The following is a 25,551-nucleotide window of genomic DNA, read 5'->3' as shown; positions in this document are numbered from 1 at the left end:
TCACATTCATCAGACTGACTGTGTGTGTGTGTGTGTGAGTGAAGACCTTTTATCTGGTCTGGACAAAGGGCTGGTTTAGACGTGGATTCAGACTTAGGGTCAGGACCAGGTTTAGGTTTATTACATCACTGAGGGTCCTCACAGGTTTACCTGAGTGAAGGTTTTCGTGTGTATGTATTTTTGGTGAATCCCCTCACCTCGAACTCCAGGTACTCCTGTCGGAGTTTCTGCTCCTCCAGCTCGCGACCTTTCACCTTACGGTCTGGAGTGGAGGCGGTGAGGTCTGCCAGCTCGGAGGAAACCGCCCTGAACCGGTTCTCATGAGATTTGACCTGCTCTTCCTGTCGGGAGAGACGATAGAAGTGAACGCTGTCCTGACGGCTGCTGAAATCATGTTTCTGTCTTAACCTCCGACGGACGCGTCAGTCGCTCCTCACAGTTCGTACCTGGGACAGTTTGGTGTTGGATCCCGGCAGCAGAGGGCGGCTGAACCGCTTCTGGGAGCCGATGGCCGCCGGGAACGGAGGAGCCGAAAACATGGCCGCCACCACGTTGATGCGCGTGATCCAGGACTGCATCTGTTCTGCGTTCCTGCAGGAAAGAGGTGAGAGACGGTGTCACTCAGCCAGGCTGCACATTCTGTACAGATACTGTGTGTAGATGTGCTGCACGTCGTCCTGTACTTTGACACGCTTTGGTTTGTTCCTGTACGTCCACGACTGTTCACTGCACAGTAAACGTCAGCGTGTGAAGAGATACACTGATACTCTGTGCTGATGGGACGTCCTGAGCATCAGTAATGTAAAGAAATCTACTTGCATTTGGGATAATCCTGCTCTGGATTCTGGCACTGCAGTTCCCATCATGCTTTGGGTGTGTATAAGGGAAGAAAGAAAAGCAGAAAGACGAGCGATGGGGATTCTTACGGAGCCTGAAACAGGAAGACCCTCCAGTCCGCCGTCCTCAGGTAGAACACGTTGGGCCTCTTGCTGTAATCAGCTGCTCTCATGGCCAGAGAGTGATGGATGGACACGGCGTTCTTCACGTCCTCCTCCGTCAGCTCTCGCTCTGCGCGGTACTCATCCTGTCAGCCAATCACAGAGCAGCATCACATCAGCATCCAATCACCTTTAAGCCTGCTGTAAAAACTCAGGAAAACAGAGTCGTTGTCATCTGTCTCTGAGCCAGACGTTTGTTCTGATCTCATATATTTTCAATCTGCGACGCACTCAGTCAACAATAGACACTGGTACGTATGACAAACGGCAGGGCTGCTGGGAAATGTAGTCCTGATGTTTACCTTCTGCAGGTAGAGCACCAGACCCTTCAGCATGGCGTAGAAAGACTTCCATCCCCTCTTACCCCGAGGAGCTGGGAGAAACAAAGCATCATGGGATATTATATTATACGTATAAGTGCAGAGATCACACGCGTCTTTACATTTACATTTTTACACCTCAGACTGTTTTCATCCAACGTCTCTGATGAAACACTCCTCATGTTTGGTCCTGCAGACCCCTTCACTCTTCAACAGCTAGAAAACATACTTTACATTGTTTTACCAGATGAAAACTCAAATAAGAATAAACATGATTGTCAGAAACTTCACCTTCATTATATGTGACTGTAATCTCCTGCTGACAGAACGAGGTAAATGTCGGTGTCGTCTGCATAATTATGAGAGTTCAGACTGGTGTTTTGGAGGATGTGGCAAAAAACCAACAAATTTAAATGAATAAAAGAAAGAAGAAGAAACGAGAAGAAAGAAGAAGAAGAAAGGAGAAGAAAGAAGAAGAAGAAGAAGAAGAAGAAGAAGAGACGTTAGAGTGGCGTACTTCTCTTTCCGTCGGGGTCGGCGTGGACTTTGCGGACCAGGAAGCCGCTCTTATAGAGCTCGCCATCAGCCTGCTGGGCGACGCCCACCAGCGGGTTTCCTCCACTCCCCATCCGTTTCATGGTGTGGGAGGCGGAGTCCGTTCGGACGTCAGCCAGCTCCGACATGGACTTCCTCAACTCCTCCTCATCACTTCAAGAAGACAGAGGACAGAAGAGATCAGTGACACTCAGATCTGTTGTCTTCATCTCATCAATCATTTCTTCTCCTTCTGTCTTCACTGAGCTCATCAGCTGTCATCACATCATCTGGTCTGATTAACTTCATAAAAACACGTCTCCATCTTTTCTTCGCCGCAGTGTTTTATCATCGGGTTGCACCACCTGTCAGGCGGTGGAGCTACGTCACAGAGCAAAGGCTACGTATCGAGAGGCCAGGAGGAGACTCGTCGTGTGGTAACGACGCTGATAAGGAGCTGAGGTGGGAAACGCCCCTGAATGCATCATCTCATGACCTCAGCTCTTAAATCAGCATCATGTGACACACGGCCTCATCACATCACCTATGAACTCATGAACTCGACTCATCGCTGCGGAGGACGAACATCCCATCAGGACCAAGACTGAAGGGTTAAACAAAAACAGCTGAACACGAGGGAGGACAGATGCTGAACGCACACACGACGTCTGCGTGTGTGTGTGTGTTTATATGTGTGTGTGCGTGTGTCCTCAGTCAAGCATGGGCGTCGGGATGCTGACCTGTAATTACAGTGAGGAAAGAAAGCAGGGAACGGTTGCCATAGCAACACAGGCTTAAATAAGAGTCAGGGCAGCAGCAGACACACACACACACACACACACACACACACACACACACACACACACAGACACACACAGAGCTTAAACACACACTTCAGATGTTTGTACATGTTGTGTGTTAAACCAGCAGAAACCAGCTGATGGTTCAAACTGGAGGAGGAAACTTACATGGTCCACTGGAGCTTCTCGTTCTTGATGGAGCTGTACAGAGTCTGCAGAAACACAACACACACACACAGAGTCAGACAGATGTGCCACAGGGGCGTGTGTGTGTGTGTGCATGTGTGTGTGTGTGTGTGTGTGTGTGTGTGTGTGTGAGAGATTGAAGTGTGGGATTCTTGGCTTTTCGTTTGACGTTCCTGTGAACAGAAACAACTCGAATCAGCTTGAATCTGGAAAACACGAACACAGACAGATGCCTCTGAGCCGGGGTTATTTTGCTTTTTCTTCGACCGTTTTTAAGAAAGTGTCTTGATGTGAAGATTTCACATTAAAAGTCAAAAAAGCCAAAAAAGTTTCACATTTTTAACGTGAAGCATTGAAAGTTTCATTGAGGAGTTTAACACCAATCAAAAAACTGCACAGTGGAAGTGACTGGAATTAATTATGAGCTGATGGTTCAGGAGCATTAATCCCTGAACACAAACTAAAAAAACAACACCTGCCATCTGTCACGATGAATTTAGGATGATTATAAAGGCTCCACATTAGAAACTAAAGAGCAGCCGTCAGCCAATCACAATCCAGCATTCTCAGCAGACATAGTTCAACTTAAACGTGTTTGAAAAAACGACTGGAAACGATCAGTGAATGAAAAGAGTGTCTGTGCCGAAAGAGTCACATCTGAGTCTTTATTCTGTTAAAGTTTCTGTCAATGAAACTCAACACCCACACAGACCGTCTCACACAATGAGGTGATTTAATGAAACACGAATAAACCCATGAGGAGTTAAAATTACACAATGGAGTCAGATGACGAAATGAGACACAAGACGAGATTTCATTAAAAGTCTACGAGCAGCCACGTGGACGTCATCTCTCCCTTTGTTTTTACTGTTTACTGTTTTACTGTCGAGTTTCATGGACAGTAAAAAAACAGTAAAGTAGAAACGGCTGAAACAAACAGAATTAAAACAGTCACCGAAAATGTGCCTCTCAATGGAAGGATGTGATGATGAGTTGATCTGATAACATGGCAGGATAATAAAATATGAGAAAATGATGTGATGATGAACACTGATGACACAGAGTCTTTTATTGTGAAAAATCCGCAGGAAGTGTTTGCAGGGCGGTGTGTACAACATGACTGATTCTACACTGAAACAGATTACACCGAATTGCCACGTTAGATCACAGGAAAGTCCAGCCTCCACCTCACTAATGGTAGTCCACCCAGCCTCTGTTAGGAGCAGGCCTTTATTTTGAAATATCTGAATATGGAGCTTCTTAAAAACTAAAAAATGTGCGACTAGATTCAACCTCACCAAAGGCAACATTGATTAAAAAAGGGATGTTTTTCCTTTTTCGTTATTTCCACCTTTACGTCAGGTCCAAACTGTTGTAAACCTTTATGTTTGACGAGCTAAAGGCTTTGAATGCAACGTTGCCTCTTGCTCTTTTAACGAGTTTCTGAAGAACTTTTTCTTACAGGTTTCCTGGATTTACTGACACTGTGTATTCTTCATGTGTTTATATCAAATGTTCTGTGGTGTTCCAGCTCCCTCTTGTGGTCTGTAAGGGAAACGCAAATAAAAACAAAAGCATCTGTAGCATCACGGTCTTAACTAAAAGTTACAGAGTGTATCTCCGGGTTCTACCTTCTTCTTGCGGCTCTGTCGGTGCTGCTGTCCGTCCTGGGTTTTTCCCAGCAGGTCGGGGAAGGCCAGCGGTTTCAGGGAGCGAGAGCGGGGGGTTCTGGGATACCTGAACGGGTCGGTGTCCCTCGAATCCCGCCCGCTGCGGACTGAGCAGAGCGAGCGCGACCGCATGCGGCCTGACGAGTGGATACTGTTGACGCCGATCATCGTGGTGAGTTTAGAGCTCAGAAGAGGAGCATTTGGTTTGAGTCTGATTCTGGTTTACGAGAGTTCGACTGAACTTCAGAGTCTTTGTGGTGAAAAAAGAGCGATCCAGCGAAAGAGAAAAACTTCAGCTGATGAAAGAAAGTCTGAATGGGCAACGACGACCAAACCTGCCAAAAGAAAAGGAATTGAAACAGGTGTCGAACCCACACAGATCCGGCTTTCAGAGGAGAGGACGACCTCTAGGTGACCTCCAAACAACTGACGAATCACAGAAATCTGACCAGCAACCAAACTCTTTGTTTATGTGAATCGTTGAGTCCAGTTTTCTCTAGAAAATATCAGCTTTACATGAACTTTGAAACAGATCTGACTCCACTTTGACAACTTGAATTTTCGATTTTGATCCAGATCTGAAGGCGTTTTCAAAATGGAGATTTGCTGTTTTCAACAAATTAAGGACATGGAAGCCAACAGATGAGAAACTGCAGATGAAGTCTGGCTGTTTAAAATAGAAGCGACTGTCGGCTGGTTATGAGCAGACGAACGGGGGCTGTTTCAGCCTGGATTGATTGTGTCCTCAGTGGAGCTCAGCCTGCTGCATTATGGATCCGGCTCTATTCATTATGCATAAAAACACAGCAGCGTTTCATCTGGCTCATAATCCTGCAGGCTGACAGCTGGCGGCTCGCTCAGGTGTTTGGAGGCAAAACGACAAAAACAAAAAGATGCTGCCAGCAAACGTGTCCGAGCCGACGATCACAGACCGAGACTGGAACCGCAGGACGTGTCGCTTAAGCCCCTCCGAATACTCCACGCTGGAAAATTCAGATTTAGGCAACTCTGTACACGGTTTGTTGATTCCACTGAGACAAAGTCACTTTAGTTACAATAATAATTATTTCAGTTATCACTCAGAGCAAATTTCCGTCTCGAGGTGAACAACAGTCGCAGAAGAAAAACAGCAAATCTGTTTTTATTGGAGAAAAACTTCAAAAATACTTTTCAGATTAACACCGAGTACATGAGTCAAAATCGGTCTGAAAATTACGTTTTGCAACGAATAAAGAATTTTTTTTTTTTATCAGACTTTATATTACGCTAAATAGTTTAAATTATCAAGATGTTAAGTTTCATTTCGTTGTCAAAGTCGAGTCAGCATCGACTTCCTGTTCGTGTCTGATTAAAGAACTCTGAGAGCGTCACATCGACACAAACACACACTCCAAACCGCCTCAGTGTGTGTGCTTAATCCCTCAAACAGCAGCTCAAACATTCAATCAAAAAATATCCAAACCACAACTCTGATCTTCTTCTTCTTCTTCTGTCACTGAGCAGGTTTCCAAAATGTGAGTCTGTTTTCAAACGGCTGTTGAACGCAGCGTCCTGATGCGGCGGCGGCGGCGGCGGCAGAGGAGGAGAATCCCTGGACTGCAAATAAAGCTGCGTGACGGAGGAAACGCATCAGCAGCACCAGCAGCTCGCTCTCACATCCAAAACATTCACCAAAAAAAGAAAAGAAACAGAAGAATCAGGGCGGCTGGGGCGAGCGAGCACACCCACACATGCAGACAGAGAGAGAGAGAGAGAGATAGAGAGAGAGAGAGAGAGAGAGAGAGAGAGAGAGAGAGAGAGAGAGCACCCCAAAACTGACGTCAGCTTCCTCCTGAGACGCCTCCACCAGCCCCGACTGAAGATGGAGGGATGATGGAGGGGTGGACAGAGGCAGAGGGGATGGAGGTGGAGAAGAAAAAGAGGGATGAGCTGACAGAAAGAGGAGAGTTTCTCCTGTTGCACTCTGGGAAAAAAAGAAAAAAGAGATGGAGAGAATCCCTCCTTCCTTCTCCTCCTCCTCAGACGTTGTTCTTTTCGTCCTCCAACTTCACTCCCACTCTTCTTCTCTTCTCCTCCTTCGCTTGTTGTCGTCTTTGTCCTGCAGGAGAATCCCTCCGTCAGGTGAGCTCACTCCTCCTCCTCTTCTCCTCTTCTGTTTCTTCTTCTCCTCCTCTCTCTGCTCACACTCAGTGAACTGTTGAGGACTGTTGCTCGCCCTCCCTCCTGTCTCTCTCTCTTTTTTCCCTCGCTCTCTCAATGCGCATTTTCTCTCAGCGGCAGCAGCCAATGAGAGCACAGGGTGGGGAGCTTCAGCCCGCCCCCTGCTCTCCTTGGAGCTGTCAATCATCGAGGATTCACAGAGCTGAATGTAAATGTGGCCGAGAGACGCCGAGCAGAAAAAAGACGGAAAATCAGCTAAAAATATTAAAAACACAACGGTGACTCAGCGATTTGTGACCGAGTCTTCATTCTATTAACATACTGAGACAATAGTGACTAAACATGACAAAGCATTTTTATTTAAGAGCTTTCATTCAAACATATCTGAAGATCTCAGAGAAACACGGGAAGCTGCTTTGCTCTGAAAGATTTTTAAACATGTTTTCAGTGTTTTACATGGAAACATTTAGCATTTTGATGTATTTTAATGTTGGATATTTTTCACGTTTCATATAATATTTCATTTTTAGTTTATTTCCCATTTATTTGGACATAATCTTTAACATTTTAAATGTTTTATTTTGAGATTCTTTATATTTACCATAGTCTGTATTTTTATTTTCTGCGTGTTTTGGTATATGTTTACTGCATTTTTAGGAATTTGTATCCACTGGTTACCAGTGACATTCTACATATCACAGATATTTCTGACCTCTGGGGGCAGAGGGGGTCATCCATTGATGGTAGGGTTATATGACACTTTTGTCATGTTTCATCAGTCTAATTCATTAATCCACATCATCTAATTTCAGTTGCATTTATGTTCAAAATCTAATTTCATTTTAATTCTAGATTTGATTTAAAGGAGCAGCACGTTGGATTTAGTGGCATCTAGTGGTGAGGTTGCAGATTACAACCATCTGAACAGGCCTGACCTTTGTGACGAGGACCTGCTCCCTCTGTAGATATAAACTCCTTCAAGTTTCCCACAATCCTCCAGGTGTTCACACCTATACTGTGTATAAGAGTCAGCACTAACAGAGACCAAACAGGTTTATTTAGCCTCAGCAGCTACGACACAAAGCCTGCAGCTAACTCTACAACCAACGGCAGCAACAAGGGAAGTTAGCATCGAGCTGCTAACACAGCGACGACAACGAAGGAGCCAAAGGTTTCCTCAGCAGAGACCTTCAACACGAGAACCACATCCTGTCCCGGCCCGGCCCAAGCTAACCCAGCAAACCGCTAACTGGACTAACGGATAGCATAGCATGGCTAACTGCTATGCTATCTGACTGCTCAGCTCCTGTCAGTGTTCATGTACTGATGAGCTTTAGTGTCTGAGCTTCATGTGGACGTCAGCACTCAGGTTAGTGAGCAGCTGATGGTAGCTATGTTTCTAACTACGCGCCCTCTTCCTCACCGTCACCCCACACTGAACACACACACTCTGAAGACACACACACACCCCTCAGTAAGCAGTGATGTGTAATTCATCTGCTCACACTGCTGCAGACAAACATCAAACAGACAAACAGCTCAAATATTCAGTCAAAAAATATCCAAACACCTGTGAACACAAGCAGGTGAACAGGAAGAGGAGGAGGAGGAGGCCATGTGCTTCTCCTCCTCCTCCAACAGCCCAGCTGCGGCGGAGGAGGTCATGTGCTTCTCCTCCACCAGCTGATGCTCCATGTGTTCAGGAGCTCCTCATCGGCAGCTTTAAACCAGGAAGTCCAGACGGTTCAGATCCAGCGAACCACCTGTGCAGGTCGACGTGGACACAGTTCAGCGTGTCCCTCTGAGGACTCTCTGCAGACAGCGTGTGTCCTCGTCTGCATCTCAACAAAATATTCTTTCTTTGTCAAACCATCTTTTAATAATCTCACTGTCATCAAGCGTTCCCAAAATATCTCTCCTCTCCTTTGTGGCGCAGTGAATTCCTCTTCAGAATCTATTTTACACACCTCGCTGCTGTTAGCTCACCTGCGTGGCCGAGCAGAATTTCAGGATTTACTTCAATCCAGTCGAGCAGATATGACGACACTGAGGTTGAGCTGGTTTGGTTTGTTGTTTTTGATTATGATGGAGAGTTTTCACAGAACACTCGACTCGCTGACGCTCAAACCTCGAGGCGACTCCGTGCATCGTCATCGCTCATCTGTGGCTTTAGCACAGCGGACATGCAGCAGGGGGCGCTGTGGGTGGCTGCTGCCATGCGTGATCTTAACACTGTGCAGTGTGAGGCGCTGAAGCTGCAGACGTGCAGAGAGAAACACGTCTATAAGAAGGAAGGACTCTAAAACTGACGGTGGATTTGAAACTGACCAACGAGCAGCAGCGATACTGTGAGAGTGATTTAATACGTCAGGTCAAAACTTCCTGTGGCTGAAACACCAAAGCAGCCAAACAGAGACTCTCACTTGTCAAGTTTCCATCCAAACGTATCACAGATTGAAACCAAACTTCCTGAAAATCATCGAAATGAAACTCGTTTGTCTCATCCTGCTGTGAATGTGACTCACTGGTCGATGGAGACAAACAACAGGTGATCCAAGACGACGTCATCCACAGAGCTCCAGCCAAGGGTCAAACGGTGGAAAACATGACGGAGATCAGACTGTTAGTTTCATGTGATCATGCGAGGAAGGTTCCAGCCTCCTCCTCATCCTCCACACACATCAGATGTGATGGTGAAGTCACATGATTCATGATGTCATCGTTTATTCATTCAGTTTGACTCAGATTTTTTGTCCAAACAACAACTTCTACAGCTCAGACAAGCAGAGAAAGTTTGGGAATATGTTAAATGTGTTTCAGCTCCTCAGCGTTTGCGGTTTCCTCATGTGCAAACTGAAAATGTGCAGAAAGCAGGTGGATGGAAACACACCTGCTGGCTATAATTCATGTTTTTCACATTCTGCATTCACTCGTTCTCTTCCTCTCAGTCAGAGTCAGAGCTGCTGCCCACACACTCACTGCTACACCATCAACCAACAGCCATCAAGCCAGCGACGAGGCAGGCGCACACACACACACACACACACACACACACACACACACACACACACACACACACACACACACACACATTAACAGAGCGAGTTAGAGAGAGATGATGATGATGGAGGTGAAGAGGTGACGCAGATTCATGTTGATCGCTCGGAGGCTGAGATGGAAAAACTGAGATGGAAACAAAAGAGTGGGAGAAACAGAGACTGAGACACACAACACACAAAACACACACGACGCATAAACACACGCATGCACGCACAAATATACAAGAACACACACGAGCACACACACTTGTTCAGCCCGGCGGTCACAAAGAGTTGAAATTAATGCAGCTCCCCTCTTCTTTTTCTGCTCTGACAATCACAAGCCAAGGATCCTGTGTGTGTGTGTGTGTGTGTGTGTGTGTGTGAGTGTCTGTGTGTGTGTGTGTGTGTCTGTGTGTGTGTCAGTCATACCTTCAGCAGATCTTTGGGGAAATCTTTTCCATCATTGAGACCCTCCAGGTTGGAGATGAACTGACTGCAGGACATCCTCTTCCCCACATTCTACACATGCACACACACAGACACACACACAGACACACACACACACACACACACACACACACACACACACACACACACACACACACAGACAGACAGACAGACAGACAGACAGACAGACAGACAGACACACACACACACACACACACACACACACACACACACACCAGAAATAATGACCGGTTTATTATTGTATTTCAATAAAGTTGGAGGATAAATGAGACAGATTCAAATTGAAGCAGCAAAGATCAAGACACCCTGATTGTCTTCCAGTGAACCTAAATCCTACATTTCCCATAATTCACCTGATCATTTTGTTAGACATTCCCTGACTCGGGGAAAATAGAAGATATGTGAACATTTGTCAGAAGTCTGTCAGAAGTGTCGATCAGACTGAAGACAGCGACATATTCACCCAGGAGCCCTGAAACCTTTCACTTCCTGTTTCTCACAGAACGTTTGTTCCTAGTTTTGTTTTTACGTTTCTGTGAAAACCAGTTGAAAATACTGGGACATTCAACTTGTTTGCTGTTATGATGTAGAGGCAGCTCTCCTCTCCTGCTCGTCACAGACAGTGAATCGGTGTGTGTCGGTGTGTGTGTGTGTGTGTGTGTGTCGGTGTGTGTGTGTGTGTGTGTGTGTGTGTGTGTGTTTTAATCAGAAAAGTCGAATCATCAAACTTCAGCTCAGGTGAGTTTTTTAGGATTTAACCTAAACTGATGAATAAATGTGTCTCACTTCGTCAAAGTGTGACAGTGTCACTCCTGCTCTCACACAGAGGACGTGTGCAGGACCGTTGCTCGGTGTGATTGGGCAGCTTGTTGCCGTGGTAACAGTCATCACTTCTTTAAACAAGTTAGCTGAAGTATCGTCACTTTAACGACTGAGTTGATTCTATTGGTTCTGCCGATCAGTTTCTTCTGATTCCTCCTGAGCTGAACCTGCTGCTTCCCACCAAATAAGGACTTCCTGTTGATCAGCTGATTAAACAGATGTTTTGTATTAAATATGACTCACATTTCCATGAAGGTCTGTGTTCAGCAGCATGACAGCACAGGTGAGAGTGTGGATGCTGTCTGAGAGACAGACAGGTGAGAGAGAGAGAGAGAGAGAGTTAAAATCAAAATACTGCAAACAGACAGACAGATGGGCGGACAGAGAGACGGACAGACAGACGGACGGACGGACGGACGGACGGACGGACGGACGGACAGACAGACAGACAGACAGGGAGACGGACAGACAGGTACCTTCAGTGGTCACGGCCTCTGGGTTACTCTGTCTGTACCTCCTGGAGAACTGAGCGAGGACTCGTTCTCTCTCCTGAGTTTCTCCCATCAGAGCGAACTGTCTCAGAAACATCCTGAAGACACAAATCTTCCGTTAATGAACCTCGTCAGTGACCAACAAACTGTCAGGAAGCTCTGTGATTGGCCGTTTGTCAGTGAAATGCACCATGGGAGTCGTCTGACTGGTGATTCAGCAGAACGGTCTCTGCTGATCTGTTCGGTTTTATTTCAGATTTCATAAAGTTTGACCTGATTCTGTGTGTGTGTGCGATGTGTTCACAGTTGTTTGGTGGTGATTAAAGATGGAGGACAGGACTGACCGGAGCGCCTGGTCGATGGTCAGACCGGTGAAGTTAAAGTTGCTCAGATATTCCTCTGCGACCATCTGACTGAACTCGTTACTGCGGACAGAGAAGACAAATATGAGCGATGGCTTCCAACAGGACGTCTTGAACTCGTCACGAGGACGGAAACGCACTCACTTCTTGCTGAGGTGTCGAGCCACGTCAGACTTCCTGAAGCCGTCCAGATTGTAGAGGCGTTTGGCGAGACGTTTGGCGGCCTGCAGGTCGGGCTTCGTGCCGTTCGCCAGCGCGTCGTCGCTGCCGCCGTGCGCCAGACGCTCAGCCACGTCGGCCTGCGGGTACAGCAGCTCAGGGGGGCGGTTCACCGGACGCTCCCTGCATCACACACACACAGAAACACACACACATTATTTCAGGTCCCTTTTCTGTTCAGAGGATTTCTGGTTCCTGTTCTCAGAGTTCCTCCTTCAAACTGAACGAACTGGACGAACCCTACAGGACAGCAGGTGAGTTTGATTCTGAGCTCCAGCAGGAAACTACCAGACATGAGAGGAGCTGAGAGCAGCCGCCACCAGTGAGTCTGCCATGATGTCACCGGCCCACCTGACGAGGTGGTCCAGGTCTAGACACCGTGAGCGGTGACCAAAGTTTACAGAAGAGTGACACGAAGGAGGATTCCACAGTGAACCTGCCACTAACATCAGAACACACACTTCACTCATTAAGTCTGTTAAATTACTGTTTTTGTGAATGGAGTCTGGTGGCTTTGGCGAGAGCGATTTAACAGCTGATTCTGGTTAACTGAAAGGATCTTACTCTTTAACAAAAAGGTCTAAAACGAACACTTTCAGTGGACGAACACTGACGGCGTGGAGGGATCATCTGCCTGCTGCAGCGCTCTCGTTCGATACTGAACCAATTTCACAAACTGCTGTTGCCATTCATCACTTGGACACACAAACATGAGAAAACAGGGTCCATAATCACAGATCATATTTGACCAGAGGTCGTCTCATTTGTCAGGGACGCTGAAGTCTTCCAGGACACGCAGCGTGTCTCCACGTCAGACAGGGTCACTTCAAAGCGTGTGTTCAACTGGGTTTTCACACGTTGGCCACTTCAAACTAATGTTCACCAACACTTCCCGTCTCGTCTCATAACATTCAGATGTCTTCAGTGTCAGCAGCAAAACACTGATTGTCGTTTCTATGGTTACACTGCAAACAGGAAGTGCCAGCAGCTAAATACAGCATGCTGCAGATTCAGCAAAATCCAGGAAAGTCTGGATAAAAAGGCAAGTTTCAGGTAGAGCTCTGACCCTAACCCGTCCTGTTTCTGTCCCCCAAAGCATGATGGGAAAAGCTTGGTGGTAAAAACTGGAAAATGTAAGCCAGGTTAGCAGCACTAGTTTGGTTCAGACAAAATATCTCCATACTGACTTTTTAGTGCTAATTAGCACATGTTAGCATGCTAACATGCTGAACTCAGCTGGTGAACATGTTAAACAGGACACCTGTGTAACACCAGCATGTTAGCATTTAGCTGAGCGCACTGCTCACAGGGCTGTCTCACAGTTCTCTCACAGGTGTCGCGTTTTGGAGATTTTACAGTGTAAAAATAAAGTTTCCGTCTGTTCTCATGATCGACTCTCAGCATGTTCTGCTGACACTGAACACCTGAACAACAGTCACTTTGTTAGCATGCAGACCGAAACCAGCTGATCTTCTCACACCTTCGTCCCGACTCTTTGACATATTTGATAAACCAATAAACGAGCGGCGTCACCTGTCCTCAGCTCGGCGTCACTCTCATGTATTCGATGCCTCTGGTCTTCCTCAGTATGTAAACACGTGGCAGCACTGGATGTGGGTATATTTCCTTTAACAGACTGCAGTCTATTTATAACTGCAGTGTTTGCTGCTGCTGCATCGACCAGCGTCCCCTCAGGGATCAATACAGTTTCATTTACTCTCACTCCAGCCGAGCCGAGCACAGTTCTTTTTAATTTAACGCACCTCTCTGCTGTTGCTGCCGCCGTTGAAATGAGTCCGTTCTCCATCAGCCGTTCTTCATCGCAGCCTCTCTTTAAATAAACCGACTTTCTGAAACAGTGAAGAGAAACTGGACCGTCGGGAGTTGTGAATGAGAGTCAGTAAGTGGAAGTGGCTGAATCACAGCGTGCTCTCCATCTACTTCCCTTAATGAAGTCCAACTTCCCCTCAGAGGACCAGGTCCGCTCAGCTGCTTCAGGTCACCCTCTTTCATTTTAACACTTTCGGCTGATTTCACACACAAAGGCCAGTTTACACTTTACATCAGTGCTCGTCTTCTGTGCCTCTGGAGGAGGAAATAACCCTGATGATGTCACGGTGATGTCATCAGGGTAACCTCATCCTGGGCTGTGATTCTGAACTTGCGGTGGCAGCAGCTCTCTCACCCCTTCATTGATTCTCCAGGACTTTACGTGAACTTCTATAGTTTCCATTTTTATTTCCGTTCTTGTTTTTATTCAGTTTATACTTTCCCAAGAAACACAAATCAAAAACAGCTTTTAGAAATTGAAACAGTTGCTGATTAACTTTCTGTCAGTCGATCAGGTGTTTCAGCTCCAATCTCACATCCAGTCTGTTTACAGGCTCTGATGAAAGACAGCCTGCAGGTGAACACTGCGCTCCTATTGGTCAACATCACTGCGCACTGTGGAAGCTGACCTGAAGCTGCACACACGTGATGAGGAGGGAGGGAGTCCAGAAGAGCCAGAACAGGACGAGACCTGACTGAAGGTGTGAACGAGGCACCACATGTGACGTCAGTGGAGCAGCTTGTGTTGTCTCGAGGTTTTACGACTCAAATTCATAAACAAACAGAAATAAGACGAGAGTCTGGAGGAAAACAAGAGGAGGAACTGGAGCTCCTGGTTTGTGGGAATAAGACGTGCAAAGAAAATCAGTTTGCATCGAGCGTGAACACACCTGAAAGGTCTGAAGTATTCGTCCTGATTGACGTCAGAGTTCAGGGTGAAAGCAGGAGGCTTAACGCCGCTCTTCCTCTCTGAGAGTCACATGGTCAGACTGACTCCACCCTCATGTCTGTACGCTAAACATGAAGCCACAGGCAGCAGCTGGTTAGCTTAGCACAAAGAACAGGGGGAACAGCTGGCTCCGTCCAAAACATCCACCTCCCAGCACCTCGGGCAGAAAACATCTAAAAAACGGTGTGAGATTGCTCAGGAGGCTGTGTGATGGAATATTTCTTGGAATATTTCCTGGACAGTCTCATTAACTGTTTCTGGGCAGCTGAAGAAACCAGAGGGTTCCAGTGTGTGGCCCCATTTCAGACACACACACGAAAAATCTCTGAATTACCTATTAAGATTTGTGATTTCTGTAAATCAACTGACAGGAAGCTAAATTCTTAATCTGACCTCCAGAGCTCTGATTGGCGTGATTGTTTTTCCAGGTGAGGGAGCAGCAGATCTGGACCATTGAAACAGCTGGAGAAGCAGTCCGGGCCAGCTCGTCATGCCACAGCTCTGCTGCACACACAGGATATGACAAAGGCTGTTCCTGGTTTAACGACGGCAGCGTGGAACCCATTCAAACACCCAAAATACACACACGAGCCACAAACTGAGGGGAGCGCTGGTGCGTTCGTAGTATTTCCTCATGTGCAGACGAGAGAGAACGGAGTGAATGTGAGTGCGGATGTTTCTGTCGACGAGTCCTTCCTCCACCAACACAAGCCATTCATCCAGGACAGAAATAACCTCTTCACCAGCAGCCAGGGAACTTCACTCAACAGGACGCCAGGAAATTCTTGTTTTTTCTTTCTTTCTTTTTTCTTTTTTTTTTTTTTTTTTACCCAGCAGCCACCGGGGGCCGGTCCATGCCTGACTGCAGCCGAGTAGAACGGACAGACAACTCAACAGATGATGGTCTGCGACTAGTTTAGATGTGTTCAATTTACAAACTTTACAATTTACCCACTTTCAGAATAAAATGAAGAAAAGTTCTCAGAGCAGATTGAGTCAAACATCGTCTCAAATGTTACAAGTAGTGAAAAAATGACCTTTAGGTTCAGTTTTTCAGAGGCTGCGAATCGTTTCTGCTCTGGAAAGGATTAGAAAACGACAAAGAAAGAGTACCGTGGGCTAAACGAGTGCTCTTGATTTTTGCTCTTGTTGAATGCCGGGCAGCAGATTTCTGGATTAACTGTAGTTTATCGAGGGATCGTTCAGAAAGGTCGGTGAAAGGAGCTTTACAGGATCCAATCTGCTTGAAATAAAAGCAGGTTTTTGGGCATCTTGTTGGAAGATGAATGGTCAAATTTTTCTTAAACCAAAGAAAATCAAACATCGACGTCTCACATCCACCAAAGTTCACAATAACTAAAGCCTAAATAAATGGATGTAGAGTTATATATCTCGCACGACCAACTCTGCGATCACAAAATGCTCGTGAGTCCTAAACATGGGAATCTTTCCCATCTCCACCACCCATCACATATAACACCACCACGGCCGCAGTGCTGCGAGGCAAAGACCCAAAACACCAACAGTCTGTGACCACATCCTTGACCCAGTCTCCAAACTCCAAATATATAATTCACGTTACCCAAAGAACCAATGGAGCGAGAGAAAAATAACCCCGAACCTCCCCGTCTCTGAGCTGAGATGGTTCGATCCAACAGTCGTCTCACTGGCAGAGAGAGGCTGAAAACGATGACTCACTGACAGAAGAGAAAAGAAAGAATCTGAGTCAGAGATCAAAAGACACAAGAAAGAGAAAGACAGAAAATAGGACCAAACGAGGGACAAATATAGAGAAAGACAGAGGACAGAGTAAGAGACAGACTGTTATTTTCCAGGGTGTGTCAGCCAGCTTTCATTCATCCAGTCTGAAACCACAACAAACCACCGACACACTGACTGACTGTCACACAACAAGAGCACGAGCCGTCTGTTCGAAGGCGTCAGTCTGCGTATTTCTGCCTGTACATCAACCCCAAACAACAACCTCTAAATACTGTCTGACTTCCTGTCTGCGGCGCTCTGCTCCCATTGGTTCCTGCTGGAGAAACAAGCCTTTACAAACACAGCGCAGATGTAAAGTTTCAGGTTTAAAACAGTTTTCCTCAAACAGCTGCTCACTGTATCTTTTACCAGGCAAACAGGAGGAAATGGAGCATCTGCTGGGACTATTTTCACCGGTGGATGAATCCACATTAGGTGCTGTAGTGAGTGTTTGTGGCAGCAGGACGGTGAGTGTGTGTGTGTGTGTGAGGCTCACCGATGTGTTGAAGAAACAAGAAAACATCAGCAGACTTAAACTTATATCATCAGTTTGTGCATCCACACATGCAAACTGAGGTCAAATCTGACCCAATTTGAGGAAATGAAGTCTTTCAACAGCCTGGCTGCAGACCAACCTGACCAATCACAGCTTTATGGACGAGGACGTCACCCTCCTGCTAAACTAACTTAAGACGTGACGCAATCAAATGAAAAAACAATGTAGAGATGCAAGCAGGTGTTGAAACTAATGCACCAAAACATGCAGGTCAGGTGTTAAGAGGCTGTGAGTCGAGTCCTCCAAACTACACAACATGAGCTTCTTCTGACTGGACATTTAGGACGCGACAGATTTGTCCGTCCTAACCTCAGAAACAGCAGCTGAATCCAATCTAAACAGCTGTTCTCAGCAGACGAGCTGCCATGAGGAAAAGAGCATCATTAATAAATGATCACTTCAATATAATTAATTCAATTAATGCAGGTTAGAGAGACTCTGCTGCTGTTAAAGACTTCGAGAGACTCGAGAGGTGAGCAGCAGGCTCTTGATTTATCTGTACACTATCCACACGTCCGTCCGTCCGTCCGTCCGTCCGTCCATTCATTGCTTCTGACAGACACGAGTCATAATTCGCTGGCCCTCTTCAGGACTTTGTCGGTTCAGAGTCGACATGCGACACTTCTAAGCGTTTAAACAGATGTGTGTTGTTTTAACAGATGCGTATTTATTACTGCTGTTTGCTAGCAGCTCTGTTAAACACGATGTCGGTCCGATGCCACAGGAAACGATGTGAAAAGTGTTAAATACAATGTTCTGTTGTTATTTAGCAGTAAAATGCTAAAACAGATCCATCAATACGACTGTGATGCTGCTCTTTGATATCCGGGGTGTGTGTTGTTAGACAGCAGATGGTAAACAGAGTTCACATGATCCACTCAGGCCTCACTGCAAAACAAGCGCTTGATCTATAATGGAAGAAGAAGAAAACTTAAAACAGCAAACTTCCTCCAAACTGCAGAGGAGATCCTCTGCCTGCAGGGACTCGAATTCAGCAGAAAGGTCTGGACTGACTAAAAACACAGGAAGGCTCATTATGGATTCTGTTTGAAGGGATGCAGAGTGAAGCAGAGTCGTGTTACTGCTGAGTCGGATCGACGGGTTCAAGCAGTTTAACGCTAAAACTCAACCAAAGCCAGAAAGACATCAGGAGCTCCTCCATCAGGAGCTCCTCCATCAGGAGCTCCGCCATCAGGAGGACCCACACACCAGCCTGAGGGTCAGCGGAGGTCCATCTATCAGTGGACTTTTAGTGGAGGTCAGATCTGCTCAGGTCAGCACTCTGAAGTACTAATACTACACTGGAAAAAGACTCAAGTTAAGTACAAGTACCTCAAATTTGTACTTTTGACAGTACTTGAGTATTACAGAACTTGAGTAAACATACTTAGTTACTCTCCACCACCTGTTGAGGGTGAAGACAGCATGAGGAAGGTTGAAGACTTCACTGCTGTCCATCAGTGAACATCACAGTCACTGCAGGACTCTGAGTCTCATCTGACCTTCGACCTCTGTGGCGAGCGGTAGCGGGGGGGCGTTTCCTCCTCCAGTTAAACCAGAGGAGGGAACAGATTCTGGACAGACTTCGTGTTTTGAAGGCCAACATCAAGGATTTTCATTGGAGGTTTTCACGCTAAAACTTATCCAAATATTCCAAGTATTCACCAGAGTTTTACACCAGGATCGGATCGTAACCAGAGCTGAAGAGAATCATGGGACAAAAAGTGGATGTGAAAAAGGTCCAGACTTCACGTCATGTTAGCTAAAACTGCACCGATATTTCTACATCAACAAACCATCTGCGGCTCGGGACCTTTCAGCCTCTGTTAGCTGCTGCCTGGTTCGGTCTCGACTGTTTTCATCAAACAAGCTACACAGTACTTAAAAAGACGGTGACGTGTCGGATGTGTTTGCAGTTTGTCGCGCTGCCCCCAGGTGGACAAAGAAAATGTGACGGTGAGAGATAAAAGATCTCTGCTACAAAGCTTAATCCCCAACAGTTCCAGCTTGTGTCCTGCTCTCTCCTCCCTGCTGTAAATACAAAAACGAGCTACAAACATGTCTGCAGGTTCTTCTGCAGGTCTGAGTCGCAGAGAAAAAGCTTCAGCTCTGAACACGTTTCACTGAGTTACATCAGTAGATCAACAAAACAACATTTCTGTTGTTAGTTTCTGAAACTGTGAAACAGAAACTCTGAGGTCTGGACTGAAGAGACGAACAGACAGAAAACAGATGCAGAAATGAGAAACAGGCAGCGGAGTTCAGATGATTTAAGAGCAGCATCAGACAAAAAAGGCAGAAAAGAATCAGCGTGACCTCATGTTTCATCAAGAACCAGAGACCAGTGAGCCACCGGTTCTACTGAGAACTGTAGTATCAGGGTGGAATCACAGTAAAGAGTTTGATAAGACCCTCAGTGAACCACTGGAGCCTCCTGGACAGCTGAACCACACAGAAAGCCAAGGCTGAGGTCTTTCACCTTCCAGGTGAATCAGGTTTTCCTCTCAGTTTGGTTTGTTGAAGGCTCAAACTACTACAGTACCCATGAGCCTCAGCGTCTGTTGCTCCATCTTGTGTCATGTGTGTTAGCTGCTGCAGCGCCCCCCCACTGCAAAACTTCATGCTGTTCATCTTGTGAAATCTATTTAGTGCAGTTTGAAACATCTGCAGCTGATGTTTCAAACTCGGCCAGAAGCTAAAAGGATTTCTTCTTTAAATGTGTGGAAAAGCATCAGAAACAAAAGCTTAAAAACCGTTAACTGAGACGAGATGAAGCAGACAAGAAGGAGCTACAGACAGACAGACAGACAGACAGACAGATAGACAGGCAGGCAGGCAGACAGACAGGCAGGCAGGCAGGCAGACAGACAGGCAGACAGACAGACAGGCAGGCAGGCAGGCAGACAGGCAGACAGGCAGGCAGACGGACGGACAGACAGGCAGACAGGCAGACAGACAGACAGGCAGGCAGGCAGACAGACAGACAGGCAGGCAGACAGGCAGACAGAGACAGACAGACAGACAGACAGGCAGACAGGCAGGCAGACGGACGGACAGACAGGCAGACAGGCAGGCAGACAGACAGACAGGCAGACAGGCAGGCAGACAGACAGACAGGCAGGCAGACAGACAGACAGACAGGCAGACAGACAGACAGACAGGCAGGCAGACAGACAGGCAGACAGGCAGACAGACAGAGACAGACAGACAGACATACAGACAGACAGGCAGGCAGACAGACAGACAGACAGACAGACAGACAGACAGAGACAGACAGACAGACAGACAGACAGACAGACAGGCAGACAGGCAGACAGACAGACAGGCAGACAGACAGGCAGGCAGACCAATCAGCTCCATCACATCCATCATGTCGGACTGGACCAGCACACAATAAATCAAACTCAGCATCATCTGATCACAAACACACGGCTTTCCAGCGGTGAAGTACTCACATCCTGTACTCCAGTACAAGTACTAATACCACTGTAAAAATACTCTCTTATATGTAGAAGTCCTGCATTGAAAATATTACTTCAGTATAAGTACTGCAGTAAAGTGTCCCCTGTGTCTGTTGTCCTCTTGTCTCTGCTCTCTTTAGATTACTGTGTCTCTTCATTCATGTCTCAGCAGGATGTTCCTGATGGAGTTGGTTGAGGTGGAGCTCACTTTTTTGTGTTGGACTGAAACTAATGATTCTTTTATTCTGGATCAATCTGCTGATTATTTTCTCCATTGATCGATTGATCTATTGAAGCTGTCAGATAAATGTAAAAAGTACAACAGAAAAGTAAATGTACTCAAATGAGTACTGAGTTACTTTCCACCACTGAAGGTTCAGCATGTCATCACAGAGATTGTCCAGCAGAGGGCGCAGACAGGTTTTCACACTGTAAAAGATGGCGCTTCTTACCGCTCGTTTGCGCGGCTGGCTGCTCGTTTCTGTCAGCGACAGTTAAAGTTTCTCTTTAAGAAGCGGATTTAAAGGATCTCGAGCTGAAATCGAGTCGATCAACAGAAACGATTCTTATTCATTTGTCTGGTTGAAGCATTTCTATAAAAAACTGATATTTTACAAAAGAGTAAACTCATAATCAATCAATCAATCACCAGGATCTATTTTTCAAACTGTCAAGCATCAGCTGTGACCCTGAAGACCCTGACCAGCAGACTCACCTGTACACAGCCGGGTAGGGCGGAGCGTACAGGTACCTGTCCTCCAAAGCCCCGCCCCCCCAGCACAGCAGGTAGCTGGCCATGTTGACGTGGCCCCGCCCACCCCCGCACCCAACCTGCGACGTCAGCGGCCAAGCAGCCGCCAATCAACCCTCATCCACATCGGCGTCACTGAGGGAAACGGAGTGACATCATCCAAACGTTAATGTGGTGACATCATCGGAAGACGCCTGTTTCCAGCTCCGCTTCAGTCCGGCTGCTTCATTCAGAGCGTTCTCCTCCGGCAGCGGCAGCACCTCCTCCTCCTCCCCAGCCCGGCTGGTTTCAGTCCTCCTCCTCCGTCTGCTTTCCCTCCTCACTGCTCTGTCAGCTCCTTATTCCTCCTCCTCCTCCTCGTCTTTTCTGTTTCTTCAACACCAAAAATCTCAACGGCAGCTTTTTTCTCAACAACTTCACTGCACAACTTTCTCTCTCCTCCTCCTCCTCGTCACAGTCGGAGCTTCTCCTCCCTCCCCGCTCGTCCATCAGCTGGGTTATTTTCCTCCACCGAGGGGGGAGGAGGAGGTATGTGTTTCCTCCCCTGTTTGACCCGGGATGCCCCTCCTCCTCCTCCTCCTCCTCCTCCTCCTCCTCCCTCTGTCCTCTCCTTCCCCTCTTCCTCTCTTTGTCTCCTCTTACCTTCCTGGAACTTTTTATCGGACTCTTTTCTCAGATCTTTGTGACAAACGTTTAGTTTGATTCACTGCGAGAGAACTTCTGGACAAAGACCCGACAACACAAAGAAAATGCGACGTGTCACGATTAAAGTTCAGCTCGTCGACTCCCAGCCTCCTTAAAACTCCTCTTTTCCTATATTTTACAGATCTTACTGACTAATAAAGAGCTAATATGCTACTAATATGCATGCTAATGAGAAACTAGTTAATGGTGAATAAGTGGACCTGACTATAAAGTACAAATTACAAACTATTATTTAAATTTAATGGTCATCAAAAAAAAAAAACTACGATGACATTTAAATTAAATGGAAATTAATTGGTGACTTAATATTATGAGACGAGGTTGTATTTGTGGGATTTTCAGCCACTAGATGTCGCACTGCACCAGAGTCTGACACCAAAACAAATTGTCTCGTCCGCCAAACGTCCCGAAAGCAGCTCCAGAACACACGACGAGAAACAGGATGACGCTACCGCTTTGTGAGCGACGCCAAGTGACGCAGTGCGAAAACTCAGCAGGTGAGACGACGCACCGCTTAGTTACTAATGTAGTGACGAGAATATTGAATTTGACAGTCAGGAGTTATTTTAGTCACATTAGAAACACATTCAGACTGGTACGAAATATTTCTTCAATCTGCAGAGAGACGTAAATCCATGTAGCACAATTATTAGCTTCCTCGCTATCCTGTTAACGCTAGCTTCCTAAAACATCCAGTAAAATATGCTTCAGACACACGTGTACTGACACACACTAACATGCATTAACATGCACGCTCACGTGCACTAACATGCACGTGCAGCTGAACCGGCTACCAAAGAACAGAAATCTAATTATAACACACACACACACACACACACACACACACACACACACACACAAACACACACACTATATTTTTTTCACAGCAAACAGCTGTTTGCTGCTGTATTAATACTCAACATTTCATACATAGAAGCTTTAATAGCAGCAGTAGCTGTAATAATAACAGGCCAACAGGATTCAGACACCAGAGGAACGTCTGCACGCTTCAACAGTTCGCAAAGCAGCAGCATCACCACCAGCCAGGCGTAAAACAGGTCAGAGGTCAGAGGTCAGAGCACCCAGACAGCAGATGGAAAAGATCCACACAGAGAGAGCAAAGAGGAGGAGGAGGAGGAGGTTTGAGTTTGTGTTCAGGGAGTGTTTCTAGTTGTCTGACAGGAGTGGGAGGTCTTTCTTTCTATCCCGTCTGTGAAACGCTGGCTGAATGAATCCATCTGGAATTTCCCTCTATAAGCTGATAAAAGTGTGTGTGTGTGTGTGTGTGTGTGTGTGTGTGTGTGTGTGTGTGTCTTGGGAGGAGTCTCAGTATAGTGAAGAAGAAGAAGAAGAAGAAGAAGAAGAAGGAGAAGAAGAAGCTGTTGTGTGGGTGTGATCTTGTTTTTCTCTGCTTTGCTTTCAGGAAACTTTCACTGCGGTTTGATTTGTTTTCAACTGGAAACAATAAAGTTTGTGTTTGAATTTGAATTCTGTGTCCACACCCAGTGGAGGGAGTGGACGGAGGCCAAAGGAAACCAGTGAACTCCTCCAGACTGAAACACAGAAAGCTCCCAGCAGCAGTTTCAGTGTTTTCATTTCATTCCTTGAATATGTTCGTGTGCTCTGAGGAGTTTCTGTCCGAAGCTTTGAGAGTTTAAAAACTCACACGAACAAGAAAATACGACAAAGGTTTTTTATTTTTAGTCCCTGAAAAACAGGACTGAGCTTCTAGGCGTTCATCTGAGAACTAAATTATTCTAATGACCCTCAATTTACCGACAGGAACAACCGCTAACCATCTGCTACAGCTAAAGTTAACTCCAGCATGAACGGTCTTTGCTAAGCTAATGCTGGGATGTAACAGATGAACTCAGCCATGTTTGGAAGCTATCCTGGAGATAGAGCTAATCCTGAGCTAAAGCCATGAATACAACTTATTCTGTGCTAAAGCTAACACCAAAGCCCCGAGTTAAAAGCTAACCGTGGGTTTGAGCTGTAGGCTAATCAATCAGTAATTATCTTTCTATACAGTTTTTATTGGCAGTGGCGGAGTCCGCCATCGCCACACACGAGGGACTGACAGGAAATGACGCAGCCTGACTGTTTACTGCTGCATCCTCCTCCTCATTAATGCTAATGCTACATTTCCTACTACTGCTTCACATTAACGCATGTCACCTGGACAAACTTGGGGCTTTTATTTTGAAGCAGCCACAGGAAACACAATAGATTTGTCATGGAGGTTAGTGCTGACATGAGTCTACAAAACAACAGCGATTTGAAAGATTACAATTACAAACATCCAAACTGATGAATTTATGAGCTCCCAGAATTTAGCAGGGGAAGCAAAACAAACTACTGTGGCATTAATAAGGGAGTCGGGCAATAATTGGTCTTTTTCAATCATTATGTGAGCAGCTGTGATCTGGTTTTCGGCTGCAGCATCAGTCTGCAGACAGCAGGACTCACTGGAAGTTTGTTACCTGGCTGCAGGTGTGCAGGCTGCTGCCTCTGGACCCATCACTCCCTGACATATTTAAAACTGATCTGCTGTCAGAGAATGACCAAAGTGACCGTCGTCATGACAAACACGCTGCACTTCCTGTGACTACCTCACAATAAATAAATGTAAATAAAGTTTGTGTTGGTCGTGGTAAATTTCTCCTACTACTGCACTGAATACTGCAGGCGATGTGAATACGAACGCCACGCAGCCGTTAACATATGTTCCTGTAATTATCTTCCACTGACGACGCTCTGAGCGTACGAGGACAGTAAAGCAGACGACGCCTCTCTCCAGCTTTAAACGGGTTCCTTAAGGTGACAGAAAGACGTGGAGTGAATAATAAGATGGCGACTCGTTAAATACAGACTTCACAGCATCTGTAATAGCAGAGCAGCAGAGATAAGATGGATCAGCGACTGAGTCCTGAGTCTCAGATGAAGGCAGTGAAAGCACAGCTGCTGGCGTCCTGGTGAGACTCACGCCGCGTGCTGCGGTTTGGTTAAAGTCACCATGCGGAGCGGGAAGCCGAGACCGACGGGATGCGGAACCAAAACTGATCACCAAATGTCACATGAGCGGATCAAGACGATCGCCACAGAGAAACATGGTGACAGGAATCGTGTGAGAACGAAACCAGGATCCAAACCGTCGCACTAAAGACACACTGAAAACCAGATCCACTTCTTTGAGTTATGGATCATGTGGACACTCATTTTAATTTACGCTAATTTAAAAAAAACGGGAAGTATGCCTAAAAAAATAATAAATAAATAAAAGAAAAACACAAACTGACACACAAAGAGGATCAAACCTTCATGTGAGGCTGATCTTTAGTTTACTGGCACAAAAACTCCTGAACACCAAGTCCTGAACACCGAGTCCTGAATACCGAGTCTTGTACACACTTCTTGCTGTGAGCACTGAATGAAACTGATCCTGGTCCCGGTCAGTCTGTCCTCAC

The 25,551-nt window shown here is 46.3% G+C and overlaps 1 protein-coding gene across 3 annotated transcripts in view; it reads right to left on the bottom strand.

Annotated features, from left to right (window-relative positions):
- psda (pleckstrin and Sec7 domain containing a) overlaps positions 1 to 25,551 on the bottom strand; it is a 48,391-nt gene that overhangs the window by 7,176 nt on the left and 15,664 nt on the right. For 2 of the 3 annotated variants that reach the window (XM_076743735.1, XM_076743734.1), the window contains 11 exons: positions 11,997 to 12,194; positions 11,835 to 11,915; positions 11,476 to 11,588; positions 11,243 to 11,301; positions 10,139 to 10,228; positions 2,821 to 2,864; positions 1,836 to 2,026; positions 1,301 to 1,371; positions 927 to 1,084; positions 447 to 591; positions 198 to 341 (listed from right to left, as the gene is read on the bottom strand). In XM_076743735.1, coding sequence (XP_076599850.1) covers positions 198 to 341; positions 447 to 591; positions 927 to 1,084; positions 1,301 to 1,371; positions 1,836 to 2,026; positions 2,821 to 2,864; positions 10,139 to 10,228; positions 11,243 to 11,301; positions 11,476 to 11,588; positions 11,835 to 11,915; positions 11,997 to 12,194 — 1,294 coding nt within the window. Of the gene's footprint in view, positions 1 to 197; positions 342 to 446; positions 592 to 926; positions 1,085 to 1,300; positions 1,372 to 1,835; positions 2,027 to 2,820; positions 2,865 to 10,138; positions 10,229 to 11,242; positions 11,302 to 11,475; positions 11,589 to 11,834; positions 11,916 to 11,996; positions 12,195 to 21,343; positions 21,442 to 25,551 lie in introns of those variants that run through there. The other variant, XM_076743736.1, reaches the window with a different exon arrangement.

This window comes from Chaetodon auriga, chromosome 11 (assembly GCF_051107435.1).
Source record: "Chaetodon auriga isolate fChaAug3 chromosome 11, fChaAug3.hap1, whole genome shotgun sequence".
Lineage (NCBI taxonomy): Eukaryota > Metazoa > Chordata > Actinopteri > Chaetodontiformes > Chaetodontidae > Chaetodon > Chaetodon auriga.
Note: the sequence above shows the minus strand (reverse complement) of the source record. Positions and strands in the feature narration are given on the sequence as shown.